Consider the following 17761-nt stretch of genomic DNA (forward strand, 5'->3'; position numbering starts at 1 on the left):
AAATATATAAATGGAGGTGCACAGTTTTAACTGGTTGTGTATGCCTTCACACTTGTAGATGGGTAATGTTACTCAATAACAAAATGGTGTAACGTTGCTATGGAACTACTCAGCACACCAGAATACATGCCAAAGGAATTCGGTGAACATGTAGAACTATCAGGGCAAGTACATATCACATAGAAGGATACCAAAACACCAGCCAAGGGACTTCACTTGAAAGCCTGCTTTTGCATTGCAAACCTTATATCTAACCAAAGTTTGGAATGTTGGGTGATCAAATTGGAATAAACATAAACAACGACAAGACTGGTTTAGAAAGCAATAATAAATTGCCAACATTTATTGGTAGAATGATTATTGGTAGAATGCATATGGAAAAAATGAATACCAACACTGCACATTAGTACAGCAATTTACATGAATGAGATTCATAACAAGCGTTGTATTTGTGGAAACAACTAATTTTTTTACAGATACATTTTTCACGTACAAATGAATGTCAACAGCACAATAGTTTAGCATATGCAAAGCAGGAATCCTCATAAAAATCCCATGTCATTCCCAGATCTTATTGACAATAAAGATGGCACCTTCTGAGATTTAAATATGTACAATATCCAAATACTTCATTTAAAAGCAATCTCGTCCATAATTTCCAGAGTACATGTTAGCCCATTTGCCACTGCACGTAGAACACAACTGAGTCAGCAAGTTATTGCAATCTAGGAAATACAATAACATTTCTCAATTGGTGTATCATATTTCAGGCAAAGGAAAAGAGGGTGCTACAAATGAAACCACTATTGCTGAAAACTTATATTTGCATGATACCTTTAGGCCTGGGCCACCACTATTCGAATTTGCTGCCTGTTTTGCTGCAGCTGCCATCTGTGCACGTGCAGCCCTTCCTGCAGCAGACTTCTCAAAGTGTTCTTGGCTGCAGTAAGGATAATTCCCTATCAGGACTAGCATAAATGTTCAAGACTTTTGGAAAGGAGAAAACATATTTGGTCCTAATTACGACATTCCTTTTTACAAAACAGAAGCTGGGGACAAAATTAATGATTTCAAAGACCACATTAAATAACCGAAAAATCATTTTTAGAGAATAACACGATAATTGAAATCTGAAGTGGAACTGTATGTGTCATTTGTCATGTCTTCTACAAAGGTTATTCAAAACAGTTTATTTTCTCAAAGAATAAAAGAATTTTCGTTAGTGGCTAGGTAGAAACAAATCTTTTTCCCATTCATTAGCTAGGGTTTGTCATTGTGTTTGAACGCTGAACTTTTCCAGCTAAAAGTTAAAACAGAGGTTGCCAATGAACAATGTGTGCTGCCTCGTCTCCCTGTTCACTGTTCACTGAGTTTGCACCAAACAAAACAAGGAGCTCTACAGCTGCGGTGGGAGGAGATGTTAGTGAACTTTATGTGATGCTCCTAACCACATATAAAAAAGGCCACATACACATACAAACAAAACCATAGATCCATCATAACAGTCGAATGTATTAAGCATTGAGAGGTTTGCATCTCTAGGTTTTTGATTCCCCTTGGCATGTAATAGATCCAAGGTTAAAATGGTTATATGCTAGTTTACAACTCATATGCCTGTTACCCTATGAAACCGGATTCGTCCTATAGGCCCCACGAATCCCGAATCCATCGTGTCCGACACGATTCTCTCGAGATTCGTGTCCAGAAACCATGACACGTTGTGTCCTATTTTGACACGTTGAATCCGACTGCGTGTCATGATTTTGGCAGCGTGTCCTATTTTCCAGGACTCGTTAGGAGGGAAAAGTGACCTGCACGGGTATGAAAAGCCGCATTTGGTCATTACAGCCACACATATTTTCATTTGGCAAGCGTTTTGGCAGCTTAATGATCAAGTCTAGGCCCTAGTATTGATATGCTATTCATGGTAATGTTAAATTCTTAAACATTACCATGAAATGACTCAGGATGTTTGAGAGTGGTTCCGGCCTCATTGGATTTCATGTGGAGAAAGTAGAATTTTAGATTTCATTCAAAATCCAGCAGACTTATCAGTTTTTCAGGATTTTAGGATTGGGGGATTACAATGTTTCCACTGAATTTTGTCATGTATTAGGGTATGGAACTCGTATTTAATCAAGAGCACCAATCCCTCTATGTACCTTGATGTTAGTGATATTGGTTGTCGAACTCTTGTATCATGACCCTCCTAAAAATGTACGCACCACTCAAACAAAATCTTGAGTTGACATGTCATGCTTGTTCTATCTTATGTTAATGCTTAAACGGTGATATTAATGACAAAGATCCCTATATAGATACAGAGGTAATGACAAAGATACCTCTGGATATTAATGCTTAGAGGGTGATATTAATGACAAAGATCCTGATTTTCCGACAAGACTAAAAAATTAGACATTTCTCGTGGTGGCAAGAGGGCCAAGCATAAGAAATAGATAACAGATTGACATGTATTTGAATTTTGTGTGTACTATGCATGCTAATAGCTATAGATGAAGATCTATATTTGAAATCAATAAATTTGTATCATTAATTAAAATTTGTGTAAGAAATATCTAATTTTTAATATATATATATAACGAATCCTATGTGTCCTGTTTCGAGGGGTCAACATGTCCGAATCCGACACCACGAATCCCAAATCCTACGAATCCTGAATCCCCGTATCAGGTGACTTAGCTGTTACCTCATAACAGCTCTCTTCGTACAATGCTCCTTTGTTCATTGATTTGTCACATTCTTTGAATTAGGAAGCTTAGTAACAGAGAACTTATAAGATGATAGGATCTGAATACAGAAAACCAATTAGCCTTTCTATTCAGGGGGGAGGAGATTGAGATCACCAGCACGTATACTTACTTGGGGGTGCAATTCTCACGTCCCCGCTTCAGTTTGTGACCAGCGCTTCAGCCTTGGATCAACAAAGGATATGGCTCCTTAGCCCTTCTTGAGAGAAAGTGCTTTCAACATCACTTCGAGGACATCTCGTCCAAGATGAGCCTCATGGACACCTTGATTCGTCCCACTGTTCTATATGGCTCAGAGATTTGGGGACCGTCTTTACTTGAGTTAGACTGGGCTTCAGCTGAGAGAGTCCAGATTCTTCTTCTTCGCCGCATCATTAGGTGCAAACTGACAATACCGCAGCACATCATCCTTGCAGAGTTTGGAGCTCAACCCTTTCGGCTTGAGACGGTCTTCATATTGGTTTCATTCTTGCATCGTGTCCAGGGCTTGGCAGACTCGATAAAGAGTAGGGACCGTTATCCTTACTTGGCATATTGCTCTTATGAGACTATTGCCCGTTCGACTCCCTTGGGCCGAGCCAAATGTTGGTTTACAGGGGTTTCAAACCTTTTAGAGTCAGTGGGAATTCAGTTGGATCGTCTCCCTCCTTTCCAATATTCCTTAGATGCTCCTGGTCACCTTTTACCTACTAGACAGGAGCTAAACAAGATCATCAGGGAGGACATCTACAGGCAGTTCGTCCAGGTCACTTGGGTCAATCCTCCAAGAGGGTTGCGCCCAAAGATGGCTTTCTACATTGAGCAATTCTTGGAGTTGAGAGACGAGCTCATTGTTCAACCCTAGTATACGTTTCACCACTAGATGCATGCTCTTCGCATTCCTCTAGGCCAGTTCAGAGTAGGTTCTCATAGACTTCGGGTAGAGACAAACCACCAGGTGGATAGACTAGACAGACTCTACCAGGTATGTCATTTATAGGAAGTGGAGACCGAGGCGCACTTCATCCTTAGTTGCCCTGTCTACTATGAGATCAGAGGAAGGTTTCATTGCTTGTTCAAAGATTCTCGGACCCTCGCCGACTTTTTTAGGTACCCCGATCAGAGATGTTTGGCCCTATATATGCAGGAGTTCTTAGGTTCCGAGCACATATTCTTCAGCCTCCCATCAGACCAGACCCCACACAGAGGATCACGACATTTTTCAGAGTACTACCTTCAGACAGAGGCACCAAGAGATCGATTGATACCAATACTTATCCAAACTCCAGATCAGTGAGGTTTCGTGGGACCTCACCCTGTCACATGAGATCTCAGCAGTAGTTCCGTCTCAGATCCGTTCCTGGGAGACAGACTAGGTCCTCCAGCGTTCAACAGCGTGTGAAGCCCTAGGATACGATTTAGTGGATAGTCTGCACTTGCCATCGGCTCTTCATCAAGCCAACGGAGTTTGTTGAGTTTCTTTAGTGTTATTCATTCAGCCTCAGATGTTAGGAGAGATGGGTCTGATCCTTAGACCTATTAGCTCCTGGATCTTCTACACTAGGGTGAGATGTTGATTTACTAGCTCCTGGATCTTCTACACTAGGGTGAGATGTTGATTTACTTCATGCATTGTATCTTTTATAAGAGACCGTTTGGTTTTCCCGCTTTGTATATACATCAGTGTACTCAACAGTCCCTTTGACCTACTTTGTGGTCATTAATTGGACATAAATATAATTATCTTATCTTATCTTATTACCTAACCGACCTTGGTTTGACTAATGGCCTAAAACAAAATAGAATTAAAAAATAGACATATTAGATCAACTAAGTTACCATTTCCGGCCCGTTTTAATGGTCGATATAGCCCATGAAGGGTAAAGTTCTAATCACAAACAAATTCCATCAGGTAAGTTACTGCAGCAGTGGGGAACTCTTCCGTCAAAGTCGAAATCGCCCAGCGTGCAACTCGAAACTTATTTTATTCACATTTGCCCTGGCGTATGGTTTAGGTGGATACAGAAATATTTGGCATGAAAATTATACTTTCCTGGCATTATTTCTTTACGAATATTTTTAACGAAAGACTATAAACCCCCACCAAAAAACTCAAAACTTCCCATAAATAACAAACCCTTAAAAATTTCCTCCCCCTTCTTGCATTGCGACAACATCAATCCCAATCCCAGGGAAAATCAAATTGCTAATCAGACCAATTAACCAATGTAACAAAGTAACAATAAGAGTCAGAATTTTGGAGAATTATGAAATTTAGAAATATCCGTTTCACTGTATACAATTTATGATATTTCATAAATGTGAACAAATTATATACATGTTTTTAAATACTTAAACCATGCAATTAAGAAAACCAATTATTCACCAAACCAATGGAACAATCATAAATAACATCTTACAAACCATCAAATACCCCATTAAATTATATTTTTCAAATTTATTTCTTCAATCCATTTTTTTTTCATTTTTCAAATTTAGTTCTTCGATCTAAGGTTTTTTCGTTTTTCAAACTCACCGTTGTTGAGCGGCGTCGGCAGCTTTTTGTCGTGCTTCTGCAGAGTCCAGTTGTTCCCTCTCAACTTCTTCCGCATTTCGCTCTGACCCAAAACACGAAGCACAACAACCCATCCCTACCTCAATTCTAACTGCGGAATAATTGAGTACGATCTCACTCCGTGATCCTGTGGCTCAGTGACTGGTTCGAACACCGTTGTAGTACATGCACAATGAACAAATCATCCCACGCCGACCGGCCGGGGTTCTCAATACAAAGAGATAATATTATCAGCTCTGATCAAAATCGATAACATATATGTGAAGATTCCATTTATGCCTTCGGTTTTCTGCAGTTTTACTGAAATTCTCAAAAGCCAATGCAACAAGGAGGGCGTCGGCTTAAATACTCGTTGGTTTTGTGTTCCTGGATCGTCGTTTCGCTCAACCTCAGCACCTCAATCTTCATGGAACACGAATGCTTTGACTAGCCCGAGGTCACATCTAGAGAGCGTTTCGTATTTCTTTGATTATTTTTAATGGAAGGCTTCTTTCACGTTTGTTTTGATGTAAAATTACAGCTTTGAACATAAAGATTTATAAATATTTATTTATGAAAAGGAGGACCTACCTTAACTGTAATTTTACATGAAAAACTATATGTCTTCTTAAACCTGTAATTTTACATGAAAATCCATGTGTTCAAAGCTGTAATTTTACATGAAAACAAACGTGAAAGAAGCCTTCAATTAATTATTAAAATAACTATATTTTTTTATTTTAAAATTTATATGGAAAAAAATATAATAATAATTTAGATTAGTTTTAAATACATTATTATTATTTTATTTAAAATATTATTAAAATAATTATATTTTTTAATTATAAAATTTATATGGAAAAATATAATAACAATGTAGTTTTAACATTCAAAAATAAGTATGCCGTAAAACTGGTTCTGCTTGGCTAAGAGCTCGTCTTCCTCGGACGTAAGGAAACAGGTTAACGGCCCAAGGCCCAGAGGCATCTGGCAGGAGTGAGAGCCTGCTCCCGATTACGGACCACCAGCAGGGTTATGCCAGGTGGCGTGGTTTTGCTATTTAACAGTGATGAGTCAAACCCAGCATTCGCGGATAGCAGCCAGAGATGGCTGTCCTCACTGTTGGTTTGACACCTGAGTTGATAGGTTTTACCACCTTCGGAAAAAAAAAAAAAAACATTCAAAAATAAACAGAAATAATAATTATTATTATTATTTAAAGTAATAATATGATTAATAAGTCAACTCAATTTATTTTATTATATTGTAATTTTTTTATTTATTAAATTATATATAATGTTGTAAAAAAATATACATATATATAAAATAAGGGTTACATAGTAGCTAGTATCTGCTACTTAATTAAAATTAGAAAAATAAGAACAATAAAGACAAAGTTTTCATCACAAAAAATAAATAAGTAATCAAATATTGTATCGTTAAGCATCATTACCAAAAATTAAGAAATGTAATTAACTAATATTATTATATTAACATATATAAACTTTAATATATATGTTTATTTTTTTATACATTATTTATGTGTTTTATTTTTATTAATATATATAATTTTTTATAATTAAATATATTAAAATATGTTTTTATATAATAATAAGTAAAATATGGAGAAAAAAACTATAATTTAAGAAAATGGAAATAATAGAAAGAAAAAAAAAATCAAAATTAAAAAGTTAAATAAAAAAAAAATTAAAAACAAAAAATTTGTAACTAATAGAAATGGAAGTTACCCATAATAAGACCTCATCACCAACTTCAGCCTTTGGAGTTTTCGTGTTTGGAATCGATTTGCAAGTAGTCCCGCTCGTGTTCAAATCTCTAGAGGCATCACCCATACACTCGTAGTGTAGGAGGCTACAAGCAATCTGAAAGCAAGTCTCATCACCAACTCCGACCTCTGAAGTTTTGGTGTTTGGAATCAATTTGCAAGTAGTCCCACCCATATTCAACTAATCACCTTACAAATAAATACATTTAAATAATAGTAAAAAATAACAAAAATTGAATTCTCAATGTTAAATTATGGATAAACTATAGAAAATTTTGTCAAAGACAAACTAATACACACTCAAAGGCAAAATTGAATGTGTAATACCATGTTGGCGGTAGGTATAATAATAATGATTCGTATTCTTCCAAAATGGGAAAATAACAATGATTTGTATTCCTCCACATTGGGAAAACCTATCATAATTCATTTGTCAAACTAGCAATGAGGACAGTGATCTTTGGTTGTTATTCGTAATGCAGGATGACTCATCATCATTATTCAAGGAAAACCACTCCACCTAGAATTATCTTTTGGTGGTCCGTAAGGGGACAAGCTTTCACTCTTGTCACGTGCCTTTGGGTCTTGGGTCATTACCATGTTTCCTTACGTCTAAGAAAAACAAGCTCTTAGCCAAGCAAAAGCAATTTTAGGGACAATAATTCATATTTATTCATCTTAACTAAAGCTCTTAGCATAGTGTCTTGTGATATCTTGTTAAATGAAATAGGGGTTGCTTGCTCCTATTGAAGCAATTGGTATGGTGCGAGTCATAAAATATTTAAAAAAAAAGTGAGCAAATGGAAGAGGGTAGATGGCCTAAGGTTGTCTTTAATGACATATTGTGCAAAAGAAAGAAGACTTAAATGCGGAAAAATAACAAATGGTTTAGTAAATGGGGTATTTGCTTGAACATGTGCCCCATAAATAGCAAAGAGATAAAAGTTTTTGTTATGGATAAGTTCCACGAACATACTTGGGATAAGGAGCTAAGGAGAAAGAAAAAGTACTATATTGAAGTGTTTAATCCCACTCGTAATCATCAACAAAAAGCGTACATAGAGGCCAATATTTCTTTGAGAGGTAAAATTCTTATTGCTCAGTTAAGGACTAATTCTCATCAACTCCATTGTGAAACAAGGTGCGGGAAAAGGTCAAAAGAAGTGTGGGAGGAAAGAGTATGTATTTTTTGTTCTTCTAGAAAAGTGAAAACATAAAAGCATTTCATTTTAGAATGTGAGGTCTTCAAATACAACAAGGAAAGTTATGCAGATATTTTCGCAGCTAGCTCTTGGGATAATCTATTCAACGAGGGATTTGTCAAGAAGCTAGGGGTGTTTATTGTGAGGCTTCACAGGGAAAGGGTCGAATACAACAATCAGAGGAAAAATCAATTTGTCCCATATCTTTAGCCTCGTGGACATTAAAATAATTTATTTCTTCTTTCTTTCTTTCTTTATAACCATAATATTTCAAAATTTATATTTAAATTTAGTTATATATATGTGTAAAAAAAAAACATATAAAATAATAAAAATTAATTATAAAACATATATAAAATTAGAAGTGTGTATATAACATTAAAAAATAAAATAAAATATAAATTATAAAATATAAATATATATATATATATATATATATATATATATATATATAATTAAAAGTGTGTGTTTTCACAATTTAATGATTATCGCTAAAGCAATTGGTGAAAATGCTAGTTATTTTTCTCAAAAAAAGAGGGTCTCATACACAAATTTGGTGTCTAGTTTGGTGTAACCTTAAAATTAGATTATTAATATTATTGTTATTACTATTATGTTCTATTGAAATTCTATATATTGTCAAAATGATTATGGGATTTTTTAATTTTTAAAACCTACCAATTTTTTTTATTTTATTTTTTAAATAAATTTTGTTAAAGTTATAGCCCATTGGGTGTAGATATGGTGACAAGGCATGCTAAGGCACTCCTTATGTTAAGGTCCCAAATTCGAAACCTCGTGAGCACAAATCCAACCATGTTAAAGTTTGATGTGGCCCAAGCTAGGTGTGATCACCCACATCATGGACAAACTAACAAACAAAATAGATTTTTTTTTAATATTTTTATTATAATAGGATTGTATAATACCAACCTAGATCCATCTTAACTCCAAATGTATCGAGCGTTGAGAGGGATCAAATCTCTTTTCACTCTAAAAGAGGTTTGCGCCTCAAGAGATTTGATCCCTCTTGGCGCTCGGTGGATCTAGAGTTGAGATGGATTTAGAGTGATAGAAAAAATAAAAATAAAAATAAAAAATTATATATATATATAGGATGGCTCTTAAGGAAACACCCCCTAAGCTAAGGAATTCGACATTGGCTTCCTATTTCTGCATAGATCCTATCACTTTTTGTCCTATATTCCATGGATCCCTATTTTAATTAATTTGTTGATGGCTTCTCCTGAAGGTTACAATGTGGACCTCGTGGATTACACCCTAGTCCCCTAAATATCTAGAGGGACCTAGTCCTATCTGACAACCTTCTCCTCTCGCTCTCCTACAATCACATCAAATCTTGATGATAAGGTATGATAGTCTCCCAAGTGTCACTCTCCTTCCCAACCCCCATCATTATCAAAGGTTGTTATTCCATCTTTGTCTCATAAGATTCTACCTCCTCCCTTTCATCGAAATAGTTGTCTGCCTCCACCCGAATCTAGTACGCCCTTTTGTATCACATGATCCTTCCCTAGATATTCATTGGACCCTTCTCCCATGATCTCTCAAATGGTCCCAGAGTGGATTACTCCCACCGCCCAGAGGAAAACCACCCTTTTCCCCTGTTTTTGGCTTCCATAGTGCTTTCCTCGCCCAAAAAATGCATTGTGGTGGTGACGATCTTTTGAATAAGGTTGAAAAAAATCCACTTCCACCTAGACATGTGAAAAATCCCTTTCACAAATGCATTAAGCATAGAGTTAAGGAATTGTCGTTAGTTTTGGGGAAGGAGGTAGAACTGAATGAAATCTTGGATATGGAGGACAAAATCATGGTTGGTCGTTTCATTTCACATGACGTCCATGGTTGTATTACATCGTTTGACTAACATCAATCTGAAACCCTTGTTGGGGTATGCACCTTGGTGCATGTTATTCGCCAAGGGATGGATGGGTTGGTAGGCACAAAATGCATAGGACGCAAGGAAAATTCTGGCTAGAAAATGCACTTGGGGTAAACAAGCTCTATTACTGAAGAAATGGATTGTTATTTTCAATGTGAGGGCGGAAAAGTTATACATGGTGCCCATTTGGGTTAGACTTTTAGCCCTTCCTCTAATATATATATATATATATATATATATATATATTTGATGTTTGTGTGACTATATCTTCATCATGTCCAATATATCATCACCCCGATCAGGGTAGGGAATTGAACCGATGACTTCACATCAAGGAGTGTCTTAACAAAGCACCGTCTATCCAAGACCTCATGGGCAATAATAATAATGTATTTAAATTGAATCTACATTATTATTATATTTTCTCCATATAAATTTTAAAGTAGTACATATATATATATATATATATATATTATAATTATTTTAATAACATTATATTTCTAAAAAAATTGTATATATATATATATATATATATATATATTTAACAAGATTGGATAGTGGATATATTACCAAAAGTTGTGATGGAGCAAGCTCCTATTACAATCAATTGTGGCATAAGTGGAAACTAATTCATGAGAATGTGCTGGGAACGCAGTCCCTTCTCCTGTGCTTATATGCAAAAATTCATAGATTTCTGTAGCTATTCTTGAATATTGTCTAACATATTGTCCTACTAGTAAAGCAAATTTACATAACATTGATTCTCTGGTATTTTTTCATGGTTTGTAGACTAACTACTCCTAAGAGGGCTGATTCTTCTTGTCTTGAATTCCATTTGGTTTGCTTCCTTCTTTTTTCGCTTGGGCTGCTTGTTGTTCCTTCTGTTGTTATGATGTTCCTTCTGCTTGTTGTTCCTTTTGTTGTTATGATGTTCCTTCTGCTTGTTGTTCCTTCTGTTGGTTGTTCCTTCTGTTGTTGTGTTGTTCCTTCTGCTTGTTGTTCCTTTTGTTGGCTGCGGCTGTTCCTTCTACTTGTTGTTCCTTCTGTTGTTGTGTTGTTCCTTCTATTGGTTGCAGTTGTTCCTTCTGCTTGTTGTTCCTTCTGGTGTTGTGTTGTTCCTTCTGTTGGCTACGGTTGCTTGTTGTTCCTTCTGCTTACTACTTAGCGTTCCTAAGTGTGACTGATAAGGTGGAGAGGTGTTGATGGGGGGGAGGTAAAGAGGTGGAAATGGTCGCTAGAGGGGGAGAGAGGTTGGTGGCTGGAGGTTTACACAACGCAAATGGCTGGAAGCTTGACATCTCTCTAGAGAGCCCTGAAATGAAGATCTCCTCCATGTCTAGGTTTTATTTCAAAATTCTGAGTACAACGCTCAATTTGAGTGTTGAGGCCAATGAATGCAAATCTGCCTGTTGTAGCTTGGTTAAGGCAGAGGATGAAGTGAGTAGGGTCCTCCATTGAGACTAAGGTTTCCTTGAGGCAGCAGACAACCTTTATTTTCCAGAGAGATTGCTTGCTTGTTTAAATCTCGTAGGATGTGGTAAGAGTCAACTCTGTCAAAAATTTTCAAATTGTTTCGGATTCGCTGTAGATTTTTGTTTAATGCTGGATTACAAAAGTGATCTTCGGAGTTTAAAAGTTTAATCAAAAGCTCTGAGTCTCTGAAAATTTGAATTATTTTATAACCTAGCTCCTTCGCAATCTGACAGGATTTTAAGAAACTGTAACTCTTTGCTTGATTGTTCGAGCTAGTGCATAGGCCGCAACTGAAGCCGATTTCACTCGATCTATCCAGGGAAAGAATCAAACCCGCTGCACCTGCAGTTCCTGGGTTCCCCTAGGACGCTCCATCAAAGAAGATCGTGGCTTTTGAGGCCCCCTACCACCACGTGTGAAAGTCACCTTCAGTGAGTTGCAAGCGCCAAGAAGGAGCATTCAACAGTTTGTTGACTGAATTGTTCCTCTCTCTTGTCGAGCAGGATCCCAGCCACGTAGAAGCTTCTGAAGGTAAAGAGGAGGTGGGAGTTGATTTACTTGCAATTTCCAGCAAGAGGGCTTTCACTTTGGCCGCCACTACCACTGAATTCAGAAGCTTGTTGTTGAAAACGCAGTCGTTTCTAGCCAACCACACTTTCCACCAAAGGCATTTTGGAACAGCTTGCCAAATGTTGTTCCAAACTGTGTTTTTAGCTTTTTTCTCAAGATTTTGGTCTGTCCAGGAGATGTAAAGAGAAATGACAGATGTCTGGGAAGGAGAGGGAGCACTAAGATCGTGAAGGACCAAATTTCAGACTGCTTGTGTGAAATCGCAGTCAACTAGTAAGTGATCTTAGGTTTCAACAGCAGAGTTGCATAAGCAACATCTAAAGGGGCCGTGGAACCCTCTTTTGTTCAGATTTTCACATGTTAGTGCATTTCTATGCATGAATAACCATGTGAAGAAATTCACCTTTGGTAGGCTAAAGGGGGACCAAACTGATTTCCAGAGCTTTAGTGTCAATGAAGGGGCATGAGTAGATTGTAAAGAGGAGAAACCTTGAGCTGCTATGTAAATTCCTGTTCTTCCCCACCCCCATTTGTCCTTGCATGAGCGGTGGACAGGGGCGAGGGTAGAGAGAGTTGTATACAACAAGTTTTTTTTTTAGCGTGAAGAGGTTATGGGACCCTTGGAAAAGTCCATCCTGCCAGCAAATGTCTGCAAGCCGGAGGAGACCTTTATTCACTAGCCAGATCTTTAACTCGTTGCAGGAATTTAGGGAGGCCAAAGGGGCATTCCCTTGAATAGTATCCTCCCACAATAAGGTTCTCTGACCATTGCCTGGGATTCTGTATAAATGATGTTGTAAGTGATCGATGCATCTTCTGCTTAAATTCCAAATTGTTGTTCCTATTGGAGTAGATGTTGTTGTAAGGTTTCTCAAGGAGCCTCCCTTTAGGTATTTCATCCAGAGGATCTTGCTGACAGGATGTTTTTTGTCTGCATACAACTGTCATATGATTTTTCCACCAAGAGCCAAATTTGCCAGGTCTGGATCCCGAATCTGTAACCCACCTTCCTGGGGTGGTCTTTTAAGGATATCCCATCTTACTAGATATAACTTGGTCTAGTTGCCCTTACCCCAACTCCATAGAAAATCTCGAAGGAGCTTGGAGATTTGTTCCATGATAGACTTGGGCACTAGCAGGAGGGAAGACTGGAAGATGGGGAGGGCGGAGAGGACTGCCTTTATCAAAACCAGCTTCCTAGCCTTTGTTAGCCATTGGCCTCCCCAATATGCTATTTTTGCTTTTATCTTGCTAATTACTTCGATCCAGAGGGAGGGAGGGCTTGGTCCCAAGGTTAAGGGAAGGCCTAGGTATTTGATCTTTTCCCATTTGTCATACCTAAGGAATCCCAAGGAGCAAGCGATTCGAAGGATAGTTGGATGATCTACATTCCAACCGTAGACAACACTTTTTCTTTTGTTGATCAAGGCTCTTGTAATTAAGCAAAAGTGTTGAATAATTTCATTGAAAGCCCTTGCTATCTTAATCGAGGCCCCTCCCAAGAGGAGAGAGTCATCCGCAAATAGGGCATGGTTTATAGGATCCACACCTCTTGTTGCCTTAATGCCTGGGATAGAGCCTACTTCTCTTTCAACTGTTAGCTTTTTGCTTAGGGATTCTTCCAACAGAATATAAAGAAAGGGTGACAATGATCACCCTTGGCGGAGCCCTCCTATATCTTGGAAGAAATCAACAGGTCTGCCATTGACCAGGGGAGCTATCCAAGGTCTATATGTGCAGGCTTTTATCAAGTTAACAAACTCAACACTAAAACCAAAAGAGAGAAGGATTTTATAGAGGAATGAGAGTTTAACCCGGTCGAAAGCATTTGACATATCCAACTTGATGAGCATGCTTTTTTCCTTCCGAATGTGGCTAGAGTGTAGGGCTTCTTGCACTTGGATCACATTATCTATGAAGTGTCTTCCTTTGACAAAACCACCCTGAAGAGGGGAGATTAGATTCCCTAACAGAGGCTTAAGTCTATTGGCTAAGAGTTTGGCGAGAATATCGTATGAGGCATTGCAGAGTGAGATAGGTCGGAACTTGTTGAAAGTCTCTGGGTTTTCTTTCAGGATTAAAGCAAGGAAGGTGGAGTTGGTGCACCCTCCCACTTTGGTTTTCTTTTGGAAGGCTTTTATCATTCGGAGGAGATCGAGTTTTATTACATTCCAGCAAGCTCTGTGAAAATGGATGGTGAAGCCATCCAGGCCAGAGGCTTTATCCAGCTCCATTGACCATATGACTTTCACTATCTCTTTTTCAGTAAAAGGCTTCAATAACCCAACGTTTAAGTTTGTAGTGACAAGTGAAGGGACGTTTGACAAAAAGTCAGCAACCAGATCATCATCCGAAGAACCATCCTCCTGAAATAGTTGCTAAAAATGAGATGTGGCGGCCTATTTTAAAAGAGGTTGTCCTATGATGACTTCCCCCTCCCTGGTGGATATTTTTGAGATGTGATTCCAAGAGAGACGAGCTCTGCATTGTCTGTGAAATAATGATGTGTTTCTATCTCCAACTTGCAGCCAGAGGCTGCAAGACTTGAGGCGCCAGTACTCCTCTTCCTAGTGAAAGGAGAGAAAAGAGTTGAACTGTGTGTTTTGTTCGATGAGCAGCTGAGCTTTGGTGGTTTCAGTTTCTTCCATGCCTAGCTAAATCTCATCTAAAGCCTGTACAATCTTTTGTCTATTGCTCGTTGGAGTGGAGAGGGGTTTTTTTTTGCCCAAGTTTTTAAGGCATACTTAGTGTTCTTAAGTTTCTGCTCCCACACAAAGCTGGGGGATCCTTCAACTGGTTGGGACCAAGCTTGAGCCACTGTGTCCATAAATCCCTCTCTCGCTACCTAGAGAGGACTGAATCTAAAGGGAATAGGGCCTAAGTCTTCTCTTTTTCTAGCAGCAGCGAGATGGGGTTATGGTCAGATGTTATCTTGGGCGACTTTTTGAAGAGATTAAATGCTTCCCCTCCATCAAAGAACTTTGAACTAGAAACCAGTCTAGACGAGCAATAATGTTGGCATTACCAGCACTATTGTTGGTCTAGGTATAATGATCTTTCTTAGGTTTGAGGTCAAGGAGGTCCCAAGCAAGAATCAGAGACTCCACCGAGACATGGAAGGGATCTTTACCCCAAACTCCACCTTTTTTCTCTTTCGGATCTAAAGTGATGTTAAGGTCCCCCCCCCCCCGGTATGATGTTTGGGGGAGTGTAGATTTCTAGGAAGTCTGAGAGAGAATTCCAGTAGTCCTTCTTTTCCAGGAAATTTACAGGGACATAAAGATTGAAGAGAGCCAAAGAAATCTTACATGGAAGATGTTGAAGTTCTGTGTATATCCAGTGTTGGGTTGCAAAGGATCTTTTCAGCTGAAACACATCGTCTAACCATAAGGTTGCAAGACCCCTTCAAGTACCTCGGGCGTTGACCGCTTTTCCTAAGTTCTTATTCCACTTGATTCGACTTAAGGATAGAAGAGCATCCTCTTCTATCTTTGTCTCTTGGAGCAGGAGGATATCTGAGGGTTCCATTCTTGATAGATCTTTTACTGCTTCAGCTTTCAATGGGTTCCCCAAACCCCTGCAATTCCAAGAGACAATCTACATTACTTACCAGGGAAGGAAGGAGCAAGCCCTCCCTTTATGGGTCAAGCCCTTGTGTTTCCACCTACTGACTGCCCTGCATCTTTAATCTCTCCACCTCTTCTTCTCTGATCTCCTTGCGAGACTTCCTTCCTGCCTTTTTGGTGGCTCGCTCAAAAGAGTCTTCTTCAGAAGAACCAGGGCTGTCTATCAACTTTTTCTTTTTTATCATTTATGCATAAGAGAGTGGGGATATGGTGCCTGCTGGAGAGCCATGGGTTTCCTGCGGGGTTGCGTCTACACAAGGGATTTCTGAGGTGGCTACTCCAGTTTGTTCCTGAGATCCTGAGTTTATTTCTGCATCTGCTATCTGTTCAATATATTGTTGCACCTCTCCCTCTTCAAGTTCTGGTTGGTTTTGATCTTCTGGAGGGTTTAGAACAGCAAAAGGATTTGTTGAAGTGGTGGCATTTGTTGTGGCTTGAACTTCAGGTAGTCTCTTCCTAGAAGAGGGTCCTCTGGTCTCTGCATTCCCTCCTTTCCCTTTCGCTCTGTTGGTCTGCTTGGATGTGCCTGCTTTTCGGGCTTGTGTCCACTGTTCACCCTTCTCTTTTTCAGATTCTTCCTCAGTTTTCTTCTTGCAGTTTCAAGCAAAATGGCCATAGCCGTGACAGTGTCGGCACTTGAAGGGGAGTTGTTCATAATCAAGTTCCTGTATGTGAGACCAGCCAGCTATGGTTAGCTTGATCGCCTTGGGAAACCCTATCTCCAAGTCGACTTCAACACATATTCTGGCACACGAATATTGTTCTCTCCTTTCAGCCCTATCAATGTATTTACCTAGTTTGTTCCTGATGGTTTCCATAGATTCTGGGTTCCAGCAATGAAGAGGGAGGTGGGATAACCTTACCCAGACAAGAACGACTGAAGGAATATCTTGGGAAGGATCAAAGTCCGACGTCCATTTATTCAGATAGAGCCCTGGGGGGCCCATGAAATATGGACCGTTTCGAAAAATAAGGTCTCAATCTTCTATTGAGTCGAAGACAAAAACATAATAGCCTCTTCCTACCAGATGATTTCGGATTCCTTCAGAGACAAGGGGCCTCCAGTTTTGCTGGACCCATCCATCAATAGCTTTGGGAGAGGGCCAGAGGCCCGTAAATTGACCAATGAGCTCGCATTCTGCTAGGTTCAACGCAGTCTGGCATGGGCGTTCCGCAGGGAATTCAACAGAGGGGATGGATTCAACTTTCTTTACAAACTTTTGTTGATTCGGGTTTGCTTTCCTCTTGCTGCAAGAGGCTACCCGACGTTTGAAGGAATCGATCTCAGCAGGGAGGGGAGGATGAGGGCCCCCTCTGACATCCATGTGGGCAGAACTCGAATTTTTACCAGTTGGATCGTTTTAGGGATTACCAACCAAAATTGTATATAATTTTATTAATAAAAGAAATTGCAACATAATAAATTGAATTGAGTTGACTTATTAGTCTCATTATTACTTTTACTTTTTATTATTACTACTGCAACTATTTACTTTTCAAATTGAATCTACATTATTATTGTATTTTTCCCATATAAATTAAAAATAAAAAAATATAATTATCTTAATAATATTTTAAAAAAAATAATAATAATAATGTGTTTTTTTGGACTACATCTTCATTATGTCCAATATATCATCACCTCGAATTGAACCAATGACTTCACATCAAGGAGTGTCTTAACAAAGCACCGTCTATCCAAGACCTAGTGGACAATAATAATAATAATAATAATGTATTTTAAATTGAATATACATTATTATTATATTTTCTCCATATAAATTTTAAAGTAAAAAATTATAATTATTTTAATAATATCTTAAATAAAATAATAATAATAATGAATTTTAAATATTTATTTATGAAAACAAGGACATACCTTAAATGTAATTTTACA

The 17761-nt window shown here is 38.2% G+C and overlaps 1 protein-coding gene across 1 annotated transcript; it reads right to left on the reverse strand.

Moving 5' to 3' along the window:
• Positions 1–384: 384 nt before the first annotated feature.
• On the reverse strand, positions 385–5815 carry LOC149242027 (uncharacterized). The gene is made up of 3 exons (XM_089367618.1): positions 5284–5815; positions 835–940; positions 385–685 (listed from the first exon to the last, which is right to left on the reverse strand). Exons 1-3 carry the CDS (start codon positions 5394–5396, stop codon positions 671–673), a joined length of 234 nt encoding a protein of 77 aa, XP_089223744.1. The 5' UTR covers positions 5397–5815; the 3' UTR covers positions 385–670.
• Positions 5816–17761: the final 11946 nt, after the last annotated feature.

Source organism: Pinus tabuliformis, chromosome 8, assembly GCF_031772625.1.
Source record: "Pinus tabuliformis cultivar Carrire ecotype Pingquan chromosome 8, CPIR1, whole genome shotgun sequence".
In the NCBI taxonomy this organism is placed as follows: domain Eukaryota; kingdom Viridiplantae; phylum Streptophyta; class Pinopsida; order Pinales; family Pinaceae; genus Pinus; species Pinus tabuliformis.